This window comes from Thrips palmi, unplaced genomic scaffold (genome assembly GCF_012932325.1).
Source record: "Thrips palmi isolate BJ-2018 unplaced genomic scaffold, TpBJ-2018v1 HiC_scaffold_2, whole genome shotgun sequence".
NCBI classification, from domain to species: domain Eukaryota; kingdom Metazoa; phylum Arthropoda; class Insecta; order Thysanoptera; family Thripidae; genus Thrips; species Thrips palmi.
The window spans coordinates 7,824,750-7,841,377 of record NW_023144629.1 but is presented as its reverse complement, the minus strand read 5'-3'; the positions used below and the strand labels follow the sequence as shown (position 1 = coordinate 7,841,377).

At 60.7% G+C, this 16,628-nt stretch overlaps 2 protein-coding genes across 2 annotated transcripts; both read left to right on the top strand.

Moving 5' to 3' along the window:
- Positions 1 to 1,215: 1,215 nt before the first annotated feature.
- LOC117647007 lies at positions 1,216 to 2,787 on the top strand. The gene is made up of 3 exons (XM_034388486.1): positions 1,216 to 1,373; positions 2,108 to 2,290; positions 2,503 to 2,787. Exons 1-3 carry the CDS (start codon positions 1,223 to 1,225, stop codon positions 2,559 to 2,561), a joined length of 393 nt encoding a protein of 130 aa, XP_034244377.1. The 5' UTR covers positions 1,216 to 1,222; the 3' UTR covers positions 2,562 to 2,787.
- Positions 2,788 to 3,466: 679 nt separating this feature from the next.
- Positions 3,467 to 15,459, top strand: LOC117647467. Its single transcript, XM_034389217.1, has 4 exons — positions 3,467 to 3,763; positions 12,036 to 12,187; positions 12,446 to 12,674; positions 14,436 to 15,459. Exons 1-4 carry the CDS (start codon positions 3,467 to 3,469, stop codon positions 14,916 to 14,918), a joined length of 1,161 nt encoding a protein of 386 aa, XP_034245108.1. The 3' UTR covers positions 14,919 to 15,459.
- The last annotated feature ends 1,169 nt before the right edge of the window (positions 15,460 to 16,628 follow it).

The window sequence follows — 16,628 nt, the reverse complement described above, 5'->3', positions numbered from 1 at the left end:
AAATGGTGACAGTAATTTACAGTGCGTATGGGTAAAAGTTAAGAAAACAACAAACAACAAAACCAGTTGATATAAAAAATTAGAGGCGTTTTGCCTGAACTTTTTTTTTGCGTCATTAACATCTTAAACTAATCGAAACGCGCTATTAATACCAGTCGATCCCCAAATCCTTGGACTTCCCCGGAACGAGATCTGATAAAGTTCCTATCGACCTAGTACTTGATTCATGACATTTGTTGAACATTTTTATTAGGATTAAATTGAGCTACCGAGGTAAACACGAAGTTTATGTCTCTAGAACACAAACTTGGTTGCTTTCGATTTTGAAAAGAAATCGATTAGCCCGTTGTTGAACCTGAGAAGTTACCGCGGGGCGGGTGAACAGACGGTGGAGTCTGGGAAGTCCAGGGATAAGCAGAGATAGAGTAGCAAAGCAAGGCAGTTACTTCAAAAGGTAGCGCCTGGCTGTGAGGAGGGTAGGCAACCCCTCCTGCAGCCGTGAGGCGCGGCACAGACTACCTTGCATTCTGCGGGCGCTCTCCCTGCCTCTCGCACGCTTTGCACGGCCCCGTCCGCGTTCCACGTCCTCGGCGTGTCAGCTTACTCTCGCTCGGCCTTGTGCTCGGTCGTCCCTGGAGCGCCAACTCCGAGTGCAAACAAACCGAGACAAACCTCGCGCCTCGCGGGCAGTGGCACTTGACGGGGCACTTGGTGTCACCTTGAGGCGTGCCTTGAGACGTCTGGAGAAGTGGGGAAGTGACTTTGACGACAATGTTTTTGATTGCCAATGAATTGAGCTAGGCCGAGGCTCATGTTTACAGGAAGTGCCTCCACGCCGGCCTCCGCCAGTCTCTGACCTGCATTCAGCGGACTAGTGCTAGCCGCTCGTTGGTGGGACGGCGGCCCGCGGGGTCGGCAGTTGGGTCGGGTTTAGTGCGGCTCGGCACCGGTGTGAGCCGGCGACCCTTCCCCCGACCCATCACCGACCCTTCCCTGCCCTACGGCATGCCTACGGATGAACGAGGCGCGCGGGCCGTCCTCCACTGTGTGTGCAAATCAACGCGACGCAGTCGCGGGACGGACAGGCCCCCCGGGGGCAGCAGGGGGGGGGGGATCCTGCGAGAACCGGCTGTGCCATGCCGCCACCAGGGCCCTGGCCGCCCCCGCTGGAGGGGGGCGGAGGGGGGCCGACGGGGACCCGGCCGGCTCGGCCTCCGCGCTGATGACTAGCCCGTGCTGCTCCAGGAGGACCTCAGTCAAGCGGCAAGCAGCGGCAAGCCCAGCAGTCCACGCATCGCCCCTTCGCCCGCCGACCGCCGCCAACCCCACCCTCACCATGAAGCTAGTGTTGACCTTTGCCTGCGTCGCCCTGGGTAAGCCACGTCGCGGGTTCGACTCCCGGTAGTGCCCTTCCCCCTTTTTCGCGTTTCCCAGTGCAGGCGAGCGAGCTTCGAGACTTTGTTGAGCCGCCAAGGCGGAGGCGGTGGATTCGCGTCCCGGTCGCTCTGTCTCACTCGCGCCCTTCAGGAGAGCCCTGCGAGTGCGAGGGAGACAGCGACAGTCGTTCCGCTCCATGTCGCACGCGCGGACTTTGGCCACAGTGCTGACGCCGCGGCTGAGGCCCGCGCCGGTGGCGCCGGGCACGCGTATTCCAGGCGGCAGCCTCGCTCTGTCTCTCTCGCACTCGCGGGGCGTGCCGTATGGGCGCGAGAGAGACAGAGCGACGGGGCCGCCGTTCGGGAGCAGCCTGCAGGGGCATCCAGGCGGTACCCGCGATCCAAACTCACCTGCTGGCGGGGAGTAGCGACGCCGGCAGATGCCGATCAGGGCTCTCGCACCGTGGGCCTGAAGACCGGTGGAGGCGGACAAAACTCTAGACGCGTTTTGAGCTCCAGAGTCGCTAAATGGAACTCGAACCAAACGTGTGACCCGCCAATGGATTCCTCGTTCGGAGAGCAATCCATTGGTGGGGTCACACGTTCGGTTCGACTCCCAGCGACTTTAGAGCTCAAAACGCGTCTAGAGTCTTGGCCGCCTCCACCTGTCTTCTGGCCAGCGCGCGACCAGCAGACGACGCTGACTTAACGCTGTTGTCCCTTCCCCCCAGCGGCCCTCTGCCTGAGCGCGGACGCCCTCAAGACCACGGCGCCCACCAAGACGTGCCCCAAGTGCGACGGCGTCAAGTACGAGCCCGTGTGCGTGAGGATGGGCGGCTCCGACAAGGAGCCCAAGCTCACCACCTTCGGCTCCGACTGCGTGCTGCAGGCCTACACCTGCGAGAAGGGAACCAGTAAGTCCATCGGTCTGATTCTTGGTCTGATTGGCCTGTCGGACAGTCCGCCGTGAGGACTCATTGCGAGAGCCGTCTCCGTCGCTCTGTCTCCCTCGCACCCATAGAAACGCTGCATGAGTGCGAGAGAGACAGAGCGACGAAATCGGCTCTCGGAATGAGTCTCCTGGCTCTTTTCAGCAGTGCCACTCATGCCTGACTCTGTTCCGCAGCCCTGTCCATCCACAAGAAGGGCGAGTGCCCTCCCGGCAGCCCCGTGCGCCTGTCCTAGGCACTGACGTCACCACCACCATCGCCATCACCATCAACGCCATCACCAACGCCACGGACAACGGCAGGGACACGCTGGAACTCATGAGCTGCTGAAGGGTCCATGGGGCCCCATGGACAAAGAACGGATCGGTCACGATTTCCAACCATTTTGTAATTTTATTTTCATCGATTTTCTTATCATTATTTTGTAGGACGTAACGATATAAACGACTTTCTCAATGTAACACAATCTGTACTTCATTTCGAGTGCGCTCGGGGTCCCTATCCTCACTCAGCAGTCCCGCACAGAAGGGCAGCGTGCTGGCGAGCCGAAGTTCAAGTGGCCGAAGCGCCTGTGATGGAGCGGGTAGCCAGCCCCGTTACACAGGCAGGGCGAGCGGGCTGCCTACCCGCCGCACCGCAGGCGCTAGGCGCTCGGCCGCGCTCGGCCGCATCTTAAGAGGTTCTCAACCTTGTGGTCACGGAACATGTTTACGGCCCATGGAGACAAGTAGAGACATGTCAGAGACATTTTCCAGACATATTTAACGCGTTTCCTCTAAAAGGCGGACCCGATCTCTTGCAAAAATTACCCACGCAAACAACAACAAGAGAAGCAACAACAACGCCCACGCTCCGGGCGACGGCCGACTGCCCCGCCAAGCTAGGCCACCCTTTCGGCGCGGGCCGTGCGGAGGGGTGGGGGAGGCGCCGGCAGGTGAGGCCGCCCTGGCCAGGCCGGGACGGCCGGTAGCGCGGCGGCGAGCGGAGGGGGGCGGCAAGATGCCCAGCCCGTCCAGACGCCCGCCCAGACACCGGTGCCTTGAGCCGCGGTCCGAGTGCCGCCGTGCCGTGCCGCCAGTCGAGTCCAGGCGCGAAACCGCGACGCCACGCGACGCCGCGCCGCGCCTCGTCGCCGCAGCCATGACTAGTGCCAAGACGGAGCAGGAGGCCGGCGGCGTGGCCGACGTCGAGGAGAGCCGGCCGACGCTGCGGCTGTGCCGCATCCTGAAGCACGTCGCCAACGCCACCACCGCGGCCGCCGGAGCGCCGTCCTGCGGCTTCCACATCAGCCGCACGCAGTGGGACCCGTACCCCTGGGTGTCCGCCGTGGAGGTGGGCAGCCCCGCCGAGCAGGCCGGCCTGCGCGCCGGCGACTGCGTCCTCGAGGTGAACGGCGAGGACGTGCTGGGCCAGCGCATCGGCGAGGTGGCGGCCAAGGTGCGCGCCGCCAGGGCCAAGCAGCGCCTGCAGCTGCTGGTCTGGAATGCCGGCTGCGACCCCGGCACCGCGGTCACGGTGAGCCACCCTCTTCCAATCAATCTTGTTTTCATCGGTGAACTTTTCCTTTCATCACTCACAATGCCTGCGAAGGAGGGTCAATGGCATAGCGCCCCCTCGCTGTCCCTCCGCGCAACCTGTCGAGGTGGCTGACCGTAGAAGTCTGCCTCGCATCGGGCCACGGAAAGGACCCGGTCACTGAGTTTGATGACATGAATTTCAAAACAAATCAATGCAGGCCACTTCCTTCATGATGGCGAAGGCGTCGCATAGGAGGTCATCCCCTCGGGAGACGGCAACTGAGAGTGCAGCGACATTTCGCCGTGTCTGTCGGGCTGCCTTGTCGGCCAGTGGGACGCTCCATTGTCTCCTTGGCCGGGCCGCGCTGCATCCGCACTCGCCGAAAAAGTAAACCACCCCGCTAATCATCTGGTGCCCCGGACGGTAATCGCCGCCAAATCCTCGCTCCCAAATAAGACCCGGCTTTGTGACGCACGTAACAACAACAGGTTTTTCGCTCTTCGGCGGCCATGCCGTGGCAATTACGATCCTGCCCGCCCTTTCACCGCCGGCAGTGAGCTTCTCTTCCGTCCCTCTCGCGCGCACGGGGCGTTCCGAGGGGTGCGAGAGAGACGGAAGCTGGGCCCCGCGACCGCACGGTGCACGGCAGGGCCACTGCAGGGCCACGGCAGGGCCGAGGCTGCTGCACCGGAGCCAGCCAGCAGCGCCATGCGTGGCGCCCCAAAGGCCGAAGGGCCCACTCCACAGTGGGCCAGAAGACCGGTGGAGGCGGCCGAAACTCTAGACGCGTTTTGAGCTCCAGAATCGCTAAATGGGACTCGAACCGAGCGTGTGACCCCACCAATGGATTGCTCTCCGAACGAGGAATCCATTGGTGGGGTCACACGTTCGGTTCGAGACCCATTCAGCGACTCTGGAGCTCAAAACGCGTCTAGAGTTTCGGCCGCCTGCGCCGGTGTTCTGGCCCACTGTGCACTCGGCTTGCCCAGGCGGCCGCTTTGCCTGGCTTCGCCTTAATCGCACAGGCTGGCGCCGCGCGCGGCCGCGGCCGTGGCTGCTGGTCCCTGGCGTTGTTGCCCAATCGCGTGGCCGCCCGGCCTGGCCCGGCCGCAACCGCGGGCATTGGGCCATCCCTCGGAAGGAAGTGGCACGGCGGATCGTTGTTATGCAAGGCTGCAGGCACACGTCGCCGAGACGAACCGACCGTCGAACCGCAGCGCGCCGCGCCGTACCCGCCAGGTACCCGCCGCACCGATGGCACTGCACTGTAGAGCTGCAGCGGTACGTTCGCGAAAAAAAAAAGAACTTTGTTGCGGTAGTCAATTCGGTTGGACGGGTGCAGTCGAAAATCCGGTATACTCACCACCTAAAGCTTGAAACGTGTGTGTATGTGTGTGTGAGAGAGAAAGAGAGAGAGAGTGAGAGAGAGAGAGAGAGAGAGAGAGAGAGAGAGAGAGAGAGAGAGAGAGAGAGAGAGAGAGAGAGAGGAGAGAGAGAGAGGAGGAGAGAGAGAGAGAGGATGAGGAGCGGAAGAATGACGAGGAGGTGCAAAGGACGCGTTTAGCAAAACAAGCTTCGAAGTCGATATGATGCCGCGCGCGTCGCCGCGTCGCCTCGTCACCGATCGAACAAACACTGCTGCACTGCGTTGTCGTCTTCGGGGGTGTGAGGTGTGTCAGCGAGGCGCGTGCGCCCCAACTCGGCGCGTTACAGTGTAGTGTAAAGACAGTGTGGGGAACAGGGATGGCGGGAAAGGAAGCAACACCGCAGGCAGGCAGACGGAAGGAACGGATAGCTTTGCCTGGAAGCGCTGCTGGCAAGCGCAGGGCTGCCTGGCTGGGCTGGGTTGGCTGGCTGCTCCGAAGCAGGATCCAGGTCACCGTTATGTCACGAGCCTTTGGCTTGCCTTCGGCTCGGCTCGGCTCGGCTCGGCAGAGGACCGAGGAGTGCGACAAAGGCAGCAAACGCATTGGCCATTATGTCATCAGGAATTATTGCACCCTTCCCCGCGCGTGAAAGTGAGTGCGTGCGCGTGTGCATTTTGTGTACGAGTGTGTGTGTGTGTGTGTGTGTGTGTGTGTGTGTGTGTGTGATGCACACGCGCGGGTGAGTTTATTTTTGTTGTGCACCGAGTATGGTTTATGTGTTTGTTTCTCGGGCCGCGCTAATTTCACTTTACGCTGCGTGTCATAGTCAACTTCTCGGCGCGGTCAGTGTTACTCCACTGGCGGTCGCGATTTTTGCGCGTTCGTCTTCAATAAACGGGAGCGGGTGACTGCAGCGTTGACATGTCGTCACTGTGCACTGATGAAAAAACAAAAAAAAGGGTAGCAGTGAAAAAAAAATTGAAATAAAAAAATAAAATAATCCGTGATTGAGCCACTGATCCAGCAACATTCCGCAGTAAACACTTTTAACGGCCTCCCGTTGCGAAACGAGTGTGCTGGAATATGCGTCGCGTCACGCGTACGCGCCGCGACACGCACACGTGTGGGAGAGGAGCATCACTCATGTCAGTGCCACTGCCGTCGTGCCTCGGCTCGGCTCGCCCCGATACACTGGTTCAAACAGAATGGAAATAAGAAGAGTAAATAATATTGGCTGGAAGCACCGGTGGCGCGTCGGCGAGACGTGCCTCGCCGGGCGTGCGTTTGACGTCACGACGTCGTGCCGACTGGAGCGTCCGCGCCACTGGAGGTGGTCTCGTCCTCCTCGCCTCGACCTGGACAAGACCTGGAGGCCTGGAGTCCCATTCGTCGCTCCGTCTCTCTCGCACTCACGGGGCGTCCCGCATGGGTTGGAGAGGGACAGAGCGACGAAGCGACGAGTCTGCCCGTCCTGGAGGGTGAGGGTCATGATGGGACCGGTTGGGCGGCGGCCCCCGTGCCGCCCGCCGTGTTCATATTTACATCTTGGACGCGACACTGTTCTGGACGTCAAATCAAAACAAACGGACGGCGGGGAGGGGGAGTCGAACCCAGGACCGTCGTCGCCGCAGGGCCGACGCAGTGGCGGCTTGTTCGGCCCCACACAGTGGGCCAGAAAACCGGTGGTGGCGGCCGAAACTCTAGACGCGTTTTGAGCCCCAGAGTCGCTAAGCAGGCCTCGAACCGAACGTGTGACCCCACCAATGGATTCCTCGTTCGGAGAGCAATCCATTGGTGGGGTCACAAGTAAGGTTCGAGGCCTGCTTAGCGACTCTGGAGCTCAAAACGCGTCTAGAGTTTTGGCCGCCTCCACCGGTCTTCTGGCCCACTGTGCTCCAGAGCCGCGAGTGCTGACCACACACACCACTTAGCAAGAGGAAGCTCTGCGGGTATTTGAACCCGCGGCCGTGAAAAGGCGAGGCTATTTAGTCGCCATTAGCGCGTACACTGTACGTAGTACCTACACTGTACACTGCGGCCGCGGTAATCACCATTTCGCACCGAGTTGCGACAGGCGGGCCGCCCCTCGGACGCGAATAGTGTTGCAGCGTCGCAGAATAGTGTTGCCATGTGGGAGTGAAAGTGGACGGGGTGGCTGGGCGGACTGGGGCCTAACAGTGCCCGGATGGGGTTGCTTTGGGGACGTGACTCGAACCTGCTCCAACCCCGGGAGGTCTGCGGAGACCTAGCGTTGATGGGGCTAGGACAGAGAACCGCGCGCTTACACTGTTTCATTTTCGGTCAGCACGACTAAACGCGAGGATTGTCAGTCATGTACAGCTAAAAGCAAGAATTTTTATAACCCAAAACCCGAGGACTTGCGACGAAATTTGGGTTTGTCGTCATGAACTATTTGTTGACAGGGAAACTGGCCGTTCCGTTGTCATCAGGGAGTCCCCCACACTGCGAGAAAAAAGTATACGGAAAAAGTACGGAACATGTCTGGTCAATAGCTTAAGGGACAAGCACGGACGTTCCGTACTTTTTTCCGTACTTCCGTACCATTTTCGTCAGTACATTTTCCGTACAAAACTACGGAATTTTTTTTATAGTGGACGGACGCCCCAACTGCGTTTGCCCAATCGTTGCATCACAAAACGCGTCTTCTTTGCTCTCGAGAACAGAAAAGCCATAAAACGGCGCTTACAACTTGCGGCGCGCAAATTTTTATAGCGAATCCGAGAGGCGGGTGAGATAACAAACGCCAAGAGAGCCACTCAAAACGTAAAGCGACCGCCAGAGTTAATAAAAGTCGAGCCGGTTTTAAGGACTGCATTGCGAGGACGTTCAAGTCCGCGTGTGAGTTTGTGTCGATGGAGGAGGGGGTTCTTTCTCATGAGTGTGCGTGTTCTTACGTGCTACAGATAATAATCCATCGACGAGTACGGATCACTAGCCCGCACATGAATCGGGAAATGGACGCATTAAAATATTCAACCCAAATAGGACTCGCGCGCAAAAAAAGACCCCCAAAAGAAACAAAAGGCGGTTGACTGACTGCTTTTGGCCTAAATTAAGCGGGCCAGTCCAACTCGTTTGCCACCGCACGCCGCTCGACCCGATGGCTCCAAAGAACAAAGACGAATCGCTCCAAACTTTGACGTCACTTCCCGCTGTGACAGGTGAGAGGAGGTGAAGGGGTATGACGTCACAATTTTGGAGACAGGTCTTTCTTTTGTTCTTGGAACCCATAACCCATAGCCGGAGCGCCAGAAAATTATTCAAACGGATTAGAGGGGCGTTGTTTGTTTTGCTGAGGGGGGGCCTCCTCGCAGAGGGTCTCGAGGTGCTGGGCCTTCCCCGCGCTGAGGTCGCCCTGGTGGTACCGGTCGCACCAAGCTGTCAAGAGCGGGCCAGTAGGGTCTTCTCGTCGCTCTGTCTCTCTCGCACCTACACAAGGACGCCCTGTGACTGCGAGAGAGACAGAGCGACAAAAACGACTCTCGGAATCAGTCTGCGGAGCGGCAGAGCTGGTACACCTTTTACCGCCACCTTGGGACTTGCTGCCGCTTGCTGCCCCCTCCTCCCCTCCCATTGGACTGCAAAGTGCCCCGATCGGCGTACTTGCAGGCTGAGTCCGAGCCGCTCGCTTCCCCGTCTCTGTCGCACCCACACGGGACGCCCCGCGAGTGCGAGAGAGGCGACGGAAACGACTCTCGGAACGAGACCGCTCTCCTGCGCCCCACTGCGCCACACACGTTTTGCTCTGCTCTACATACACGTGACACTTTTCTCACGCAGCCGCGGCGGCAGCGGCGGCAGGCCCACTGCGAAGCCGCGCTCCCCCGTCGCTCCGTCTCTCTCGCACCCCCCGCGGAGCGCGCCGCGCGCCGTGAGTGCGACAGAGACAGGGCGACGAAATTCGCGCGCGTACTGTTCGGATGGCGGAGCCGCGGAGACGTGCGATTATCACTGGTCGAGGCAGTCGGCGTCTATTTTTGAGGCTTTGCTTTGGAGACTCGTTGCTCGCTCGTTTGGCCGTCGGAGTGACGCACCTTCGCGAAGGACCGCTCGGACCGCGGCGGTTCACAGTGGGCCAGAAGACCGGTGGAGGCGGTCAAAATCCCGGATGCGTTTTGAGCTCCAGAGTCGCTAAACAGGACTCGAACCGAACGTGTGACCCCACCAATGGATTCCTCGTGCGGAAAGCAATCCATTGGTGGGGTCACACGTTCGGTTCGAGTCCTGTTTAGTGACTCTGGAGCTCAAAACGCGCCTTGAGTTTTGGCCGCCTCCACCGGTCTCAGGCCCACTGTGCGGTCGCACCTCGACGCGCACAGAGCTTCATTTCACTGGCACGCCACTCGCCTCTCCAGCGAGCTCTCCAGGCTCCAGCGTGCGCGGCGTGCGTGCGCTCGTTCGACGTGGAACTGGGTCAAACACGCGACCGAACATCGCACAGGCGAAGTAAAGGATTTGTGGCTTGCACACAACTAAAGCGTAGTATTACCCTCTGTTTTCAAGCGTAATCAGGTTACGCTTGAAATCAAGCGTAACAGCCTCATCCGCCAAGATTCCCCCTATCTAAATGCATGGGGGAATTTCCAGAGTATGCTTCATTTCAAGCGTAACGTCTTCAAGCGTAACTCTATGCTTGACTCAAGCATAGAGTTACGCTTTAGTTTTACCAGTGCAGCGACGCTCCGAATCCGACGCTCGTGTGGCGCTGGCCCAGAACACATTGATAATCCCCGACGTCCCGAGCAGCGGTTTCGTCATTCTGTCTCTCTCGCACGCGTGCCGACGGTGCGGACGCCCCTACGAGTGCGAGAGAGACGGCACACTGTCCGCGGTGATCGCCTGGTTGCCTGGCAACACGAAGCAACACTCGCGAGTGACGTCAGCGAAAAAAGAAAGACGCTGATGAGGTGAACAACTCTGTTAATAGTCTGCCTTCGACGGCTGCAATCGGCTAGGCGACGCCTACGACCCAAAGCTACGTCGCTGTAGCCGGGCCGCAACAAAGTCCTAGCTTGGTTTGTCCGCGTGCAAATGTTCTTCGGGGGCGCTTTATTTTCGACTGCAGCTTGGCCTATCGAACCGAGTTGATTACCACATTAAAGTCTCTTTCTTTTTCGCGCTGCCGGCGCCACCACACTGGCCAGTCGCCAGACTCCAGCGGTCGCTCAATTTCGCGGTGGTCGAGCTTAGAGCGGCTGCGGAAAAAAAGGGAAAAAGGAGGAGGGAAAAAGGGGGAAAAGAGAGGGTCGGGGAGGAGGCGCGAACCCGTGACAGTGACGTTGGCGCACTTGGCTAGCTTCGCTGCGCGTGGCCATCCACGTCCCGCGTCGCGTCCCCAAGGCGGCCACGGTCACCACACTGCTCGCCGCGCCGCACCACGCCACGCCACGCCACCACATACCCGAAAGGGTGTAATTGTCCAGCAAGTTCCGCCGCATGCAGCAGGCCGCTTCCGAACACCGGTGTCGTTCTGTCTCTCTCGCACCCGGGCCGCTGCCGTGTACGCGAGATGCACTGAAATAGGCCGCGTGCCACGCGGTTCACGTCGCACAGTGGGCCAGAAGACCGGTGGAGGCGGTCGAAAATCCCGGACGCGTTTTGAGCTCCAGAGTCGCTAAACGGGCCTCGAACCGAACGTGTGACCCCACCAATGGATTGCTCCCCGGACGAGGAATCCATAGGTGGGGTCACACGCTCGGTTCGAGTCCTGTTTAGTGACTCTGGAGCTCAAAACGCGTCTAGAGTTTTGTCCGCCCCCGCACCGGTCTTCTGGCCCACTGTATTTCTACGACGCAGCGCGGTCCTTCCACCCCGTGCATTGCGCCCCGTGAGCCGTCGTCGGGTAATTGGCGTCACGCGAAGCGCCTGTGACTAACCTAACCTTGCCGCGTCCGCGTCCTTGCCTGTCCTGTCGGCGACACCTTCCTCGCGCCACTTTGCCCCCCACTCCGTTTTTTCGTCTCGTCCTGTTCGCGCGCAGCGATGGCCATAACCTCTCTCTCTCTCTCTCTCTCTCTCTCTCTCTCTCTCTCTCTCTCTCTCTCTCTCTCTGTCTCTCTCTCTCTCTCTCTCTCTCTCTCTCTCTCTCTCTCTCTCTCTCTCTCTGGGGCTCTCGATCGCGGAGGATGAATCGCATCAGCGACGGGGCGACATGAGCGGCGCGATCTGAGTCACGGAGTCGCGGCGGTCGGTCCGGTGTCCGGTCGTCATCAAAAAATGTCGTTTCGCAAAGGCGCCGCCGCCGGGCACCCGGTGCCAGCGCGCCGGCCACGGTTCGCGATGCTTCCCGACGGTGCCGTGGCGGCCACCTCGCGGTAGGGCAGGGAGGTCGAAACCTGGGCCGACCCCTGCGCCCTGCGTGTCGCCCGGCTTGCTCGGCCTGCTCAACGTTCTGGTCTCCGGCCCCAACAGCCCCTTCGGCCGGCTGGAGTACTGACCGAACCAGGACCGAAGCGCGGGCAATAACACCCGATGTGCAGGGGAACGACCTGGGCCGGGATCTTCCCTTGCCAGCCCGACGATGCACAGTGGGCCAGAAGACCGGTGGAGGCGGCCAAAACTCTAGACGCGTTTTGAGCTCCAGAGTCGCTAAATGGGACTCGAACCGAACGTGTGACCCCACCAACGGATTGCTCTCCGAACGAGGAATCCATTGGTGGGGTCACATGCTCGGTTCGAGTCCCATTTAGCGACTCTGGAGCTCAAAACGCGTCTAGAGTTTTGGCCGCCTCCACCGGTCTTCTGGTCCACTGGTGCGATGTTCGCTTGCAGCCAATCACAGCGAGGTGTGCTTCTTGTTGCAGCTGACCGCGGGCTCCGCGCCGACGCCGCTCAACCTGCAGCTGCTGAGCTCGTGCCTGCAGCAGGCCAGCCAGCTGCTGGAGTGCCCCGTGTGCCTGGAGGCCGTGTCGCCGCCGGTGTGGCAGTGCTGCCACGGCCACTTGCTGTGCTCTGGGTGCCGCGCGCGCTCCGAGCGCTGCCCGCTGTGCCGCGTGCCGCTGGGTCCGCGCGGCCGCAGTCTGCTGGCCGACAAGCTGCACGACCTGCTGAGCCAGACGCAGCGCCGCTACAGCGAGCAGCGCCAGGGCCAGGCCGCGCAGCCCGCCAAGACCCCCGACGCCGAGGCCGCCGACGACACCTCGCCGACGACGCCCGTCTGCGAGGCGCCGCGCGCGCACGTGCAGCAGCGCGGCCTGCGCCTCACCGCCTCCAGCGAGGACCTCTCCGACGTCGCGGACGCCGTCGCCGAGCTCGCCCTGCCCGCCCTCGACGTGGCCGTGCCCCCCGCCAACGCGCGCGCCCGGTCGCAGTCCGCCGGCCACATCGGCGCGCACGTCGCCAAGGCCGTGTCCGAGCGCGCCGGCGGCCTGGTGCACTGCCCCTACGGCTCCACCTGCAGCAGCACCTTCCCGGCGTCCGAGGTGTTCCAGCACCTCAGCGAGGTGGGTGTCTGGCTATCACTATCGCCTTGTCGCCAACTCGTTTCGCGGCGGGAGGACGGCCTCTGCAGAAGCGCGGACAATGCTCACTTTGAGGCATTGACGTCAGGACGGTCTCAATGACAGCTACTCGCTCACTCCCATGGACCGCGCCATTTAGACCAGACGGGGAGGCGACCACCTTAGACCGCCTCCGCGGAAGCAAGGAGAGGAACACAGCCGCGGACGTGAGGTGTGAACAAGGAGCCCGACGTGCTAATGCACGTGCAGTACATTCGCTACGAGTGTTGACCAGAGCAAACTCACACTCCCCTACTACACACACACACATACATACACAAAACTACACACCTCCACACACCCATCCTCTGACAGCATGTCACGCACGCACTCACACACGCACACTTGTGTGCCGAGCCCCAAATAAAATACAGTAAAGGGGAGACCGGTTTGCGCTGCGAATGTGAAGGATATTCCATGTCCATGCTGACGGCCAGGCGGCCAGCCGGACAGCCGGACAGCCAGTCAGGCAGTCAGGCAGGCAGGCAGTCAGGCAGTCAGGCAGTCAGGCAGGCAGGCAGGCAGTCAGGCAGTCAGGCAGTCAGGCAGGCAGGCAGGCAGGCAGGCAGGCAGGCAGGCAGTCAGGCAGTCAGGCAGTCAGGCAGTCAGGCAGGCAGGCAGGCAGGCAGGCAGGCAGGCAGGCAGGCAGGCAGGCAGTCAGGCAGTCAGGCAGTCAGGCAGTCAGGCAGTCAGTCAGGCAGTCAGGCAGTCAGGCAGTCAGGCAGTCAGGCAGTCAGGCAGTCAGGCAGTCAGGCAGTCAGGCAGTCAGGCAGTCAGGCAGTCAGGCAGTCAGGCAGTCAGGCAGGCAGTCAGGCAGTCAGGCAGTCAGGCAGTCAGGCAGTCAGGCAGTCAGGCAGTCAGGCAGTCAGGCAGAGTCAGGCAGTCAGGCATCGGCAGTCAGGCAGTCAGGCAGTCAGGCAGTCAGGCAGTCAGGCAGGCGTCAGGCGTCAGGCAGTCAGGCAGTCAGGCAGGCAGCAGGCAGGCAGGCAGTCAGGCAGTCAGGCAGTCAGGCAGTCAGGCAGTCAGGCAGGCAGGTAGGCCGGCCGGCCGAGACGACCGCATGGCATGACGGTCTCCTGGCCAGCAGTGGACCCACTCCGAACGAGTACTTTCGTCGCGCTCTGTCTCTCTATCTCTAACGCTCGGCCCGCACGGGTGCGAGAGAGACGGAACGACGAGGCCCTGTTCGGAACCGGCCGGTGGCTGGACGAGCTGGGCGAGCTGGGCGAAGGGGGAGAGCCAGTCGAGGAGAGGGGGCGGTGGCGCAACCACCGTCCGTGTAAATCTGCACGTATCTCCAGTGGGTCAGCCCCCCTCCCCCTCCCCCTCGCCCGGCGTGCATCTTACCGCCTGCGGGGCCCCCGTGGACCGAGCTTGAGATGCGCACGCTAGTTGGAACGCTTCGAACGACACATGCGTTCCAGTCGGCTCCAGTTTTGACACGCCTTGACAGTCAAAGGCACATGCTCTCCTGACAGCGGCCGCCGACGGCCACGACCAACTGACCCGTTGAAATAAGAACAAATCCTTATCAATTTCTGGCTGCGAGTTTGATTTTTTTGGCGGGACTTTTCGGCTTTTCTCTAGACTCTTCTACGGATACCGGTCGCGCTGTGTTGGGCTGCTTTTTTCTGATCGGCGCTGCGGTTATCAGTGTTTTGGAAGGCCTGACGGTGAGCCTGATGGTGGAACTTGTTGCTCCAGGACCACGACGGGCCGCTGACGCAGTACTTCCCGCGCGAGGGCCGCGCGCTGTCGCTGCCGCACCCGGGCCACAGCCAGGCCGGCCAGCGGCGCCACAGCCTCACCGTGCTCACCACCAAGGCGGGCGAGTCCCTGTTCCTGCACGAGGAGCGCGGCTGCCTCTGGCTCTGGACCCTGGCCGTGGCGGCCGACGACGCCCCCGCCGCCACCGACGCCGTGCCCGCCGACGTCGTCCCCGAGCCCTTCCTCTGCGTGGACTTCCCCGACGCGGTTTCCGGCCACACGATGGTGCCCGTGTTCCCGCTGTCGGCGTCCTCCGATGACGTCATAGCCTCGGGGCGCTGCGTGCACGTGCCCGACAACGAGGTGCTGCGCATCAGCGTGAGGGTGGGCCGCGACGCGCCGCCGACCACGCCGTCGAGCACGCCGTCGAGCACGCCGTCGGCGCCCCCGGCCCTGGTGCGGACCGCAGCCGTGAGCTAGCAGGCAACCCAAAACGCGTAGCCCTGCGCGGAGACCGGCGTTACTGGAGTACTGCCTCGGCCCGGCCCGGCCCGGGCGGGGGACTGAGTCGGACCGACGCGCAGCCCAAGGTCAACGGGATCCACCTCGTACTTACGGCCCAACCTGCGTGCCTGCCTGCCCACCGCGGCGGCCTGCCCACCGCGGCCTGGCCACCGCGGCCCGCCACGTCCCCGTCATGCACGAGGCGAAGCACGGCGAAGTGTCTGGCGTCACGGCGAACCGATCCCGGCGCGGCCACCGCCACTTTTTATTCAGTCAAGTAGTCCCAAAATGTTGACTGACGAATGGGCGAGTTCGCCTGTGGGGCGACGTTGGCAGGAGTTTGTTGTTGAGCGTTGCATTTCTGTGATATTTAAATGATGTGCCCAGATAGTGGCATCCATTTGAGCGGGTCTTCGTTTTGCATGTGTTTCATTTTCCTATTTTATGCAAATGAAATGACTAGATTTTGTAATAACTATATTTGTGATTAAAAAAGTATATTTTACAGAGCTGTTAATCACTTGATTTTATTGAACCTTTCCCGAGTGAAGTTTTGATAATCGCAGTCCAAGATAATTCTGGGGTTGCCGACCGGCTGGTCAAATCGGGACTGACTTTTCCACTCGTGGTCAAAGCCCTCCTGCCGATCTGCTCCACGAGCTGGAACTCTTCGATAGGCAACCATTCCGACCTGACGTCGAGACAGACGCAAGGCGCCTAGTGGGTAGGCAACTTATTTGACAACGGGCCGCGAGCGCAGCGCGCCGGTTGGATAGGCAACCCATCCGACGTGACATCCCCAGGCGCCCACCGGGTAGGCAACCCATTTCGCAAGTCTTGCACGCCGGGACCATAGGCCACCCAACCTGCACGCTAATCGCGGAGCTCTGGAGCCGCCGGGAGGGCAGGCAACCCAACGGACGCGTCCTCCGGCAGTCAGAGAGCGCCCGAGAGGTAGGCCACCCATCGGGCGGGGAAGAGGGCCCTGATCCACCGCAGCCAAACCAAGCCTCCTTTGAATCATTGAAATACGGCTGCCTCGTGTCTAATATTCTGCAGGAGACAGTAACAGTGCACTATCAACTTCAAAACGTGGTTTTTAAAAATATCGGAAATGAGAGGAGGAAAATCCATACGAAATTCTCAGGAAGAAAGTTGTCAAGCGCAAACATTGCTACTTTGAAACCAATCATATTTGTGAGACGTGAATTCTCCAAACTCAGCTATTGAAATGAAAATGAATGATGTGGGGATTAATGGGCTGTTCCACTTCCGCGCAACACCGTGAACGTGTGTGTGTGTATGTATGTGTGTGTGTGTGTGTGTCCACCGCAGGGCGTGGGAGATTCCACTGAGCGCTTCCTCTGCTTCCAGGGGGCTAATTCAATTAGACGGTTATTGGCTGCCAGCATATGGAATGGGGGAGGGGGGGGGGAGTGGGGGAGGTCTCACGGGAATAGTCACTTGATCGCGGCACCGCGCTTCGCGGCGCGCGGGGGATGCGCGCCTGGGGTGCGTCCCGTTACTGGTCTTGTTGATGTCCTTGTTGTTGTTGTTGGTCTCGCGGCGCGGCGGTGGCCGTTGGTGCTCGCTCGCCTCGATAGCGGTCGTGTTTCACTCCGACTCCGGGCCGCGGCGGGGCGGGGCGGGGCGGGGCGGGGTGCGGCGGGCACGTGCAGCTTGTTG

Bases quoted from the DNA above. Each gene is read 5' to 3' on its own strand.
- LOC117647007 (XM_034388486.1), top strand. From the start codon at position 1,223: ATGACTAGCCCGTGCTGCTCCAGGAGGACCTCAGTCAAGCGGCAAGCA. The intron at 1,374-2,107 runs GTAAGCCACGTC...CCTTCCCCCCAG, and splicing joins CTTTGCCTGCGTCGCCCTGG to CGGCCCTCTGCCTGAGCGCG. The intron at 2,291-2,502 runs GTAAGTCCATCG...TCTGTTCCGCAG, and splicing joins CACCTGCGAGAAGGGAACCA to CCCTGTCCATCCACAAGAAG.
- LOC117647467 (XM_034389217.1), top strand. From the start codon at position 3,467: ATGACTAGTGCCAAGACGGAGCAGGAGGCCGGCGGCGTGGCCGACGTC. The intron at 12,188-12,445 runs GTGCCGCGCGCG...CACCGCCTCCAG, and splicing joins GGCCACTTGCTGTGCTCTGG to CGAGGACCTCTCCGACGTCG. The intron at 12,675-14,435 runs GTGGGTGTCTGG...TTGTTGCTCCAG, and splicing joins TGTTCCAGCACCTCAGCGAG to GACCACGACGGGCCGCTGAC.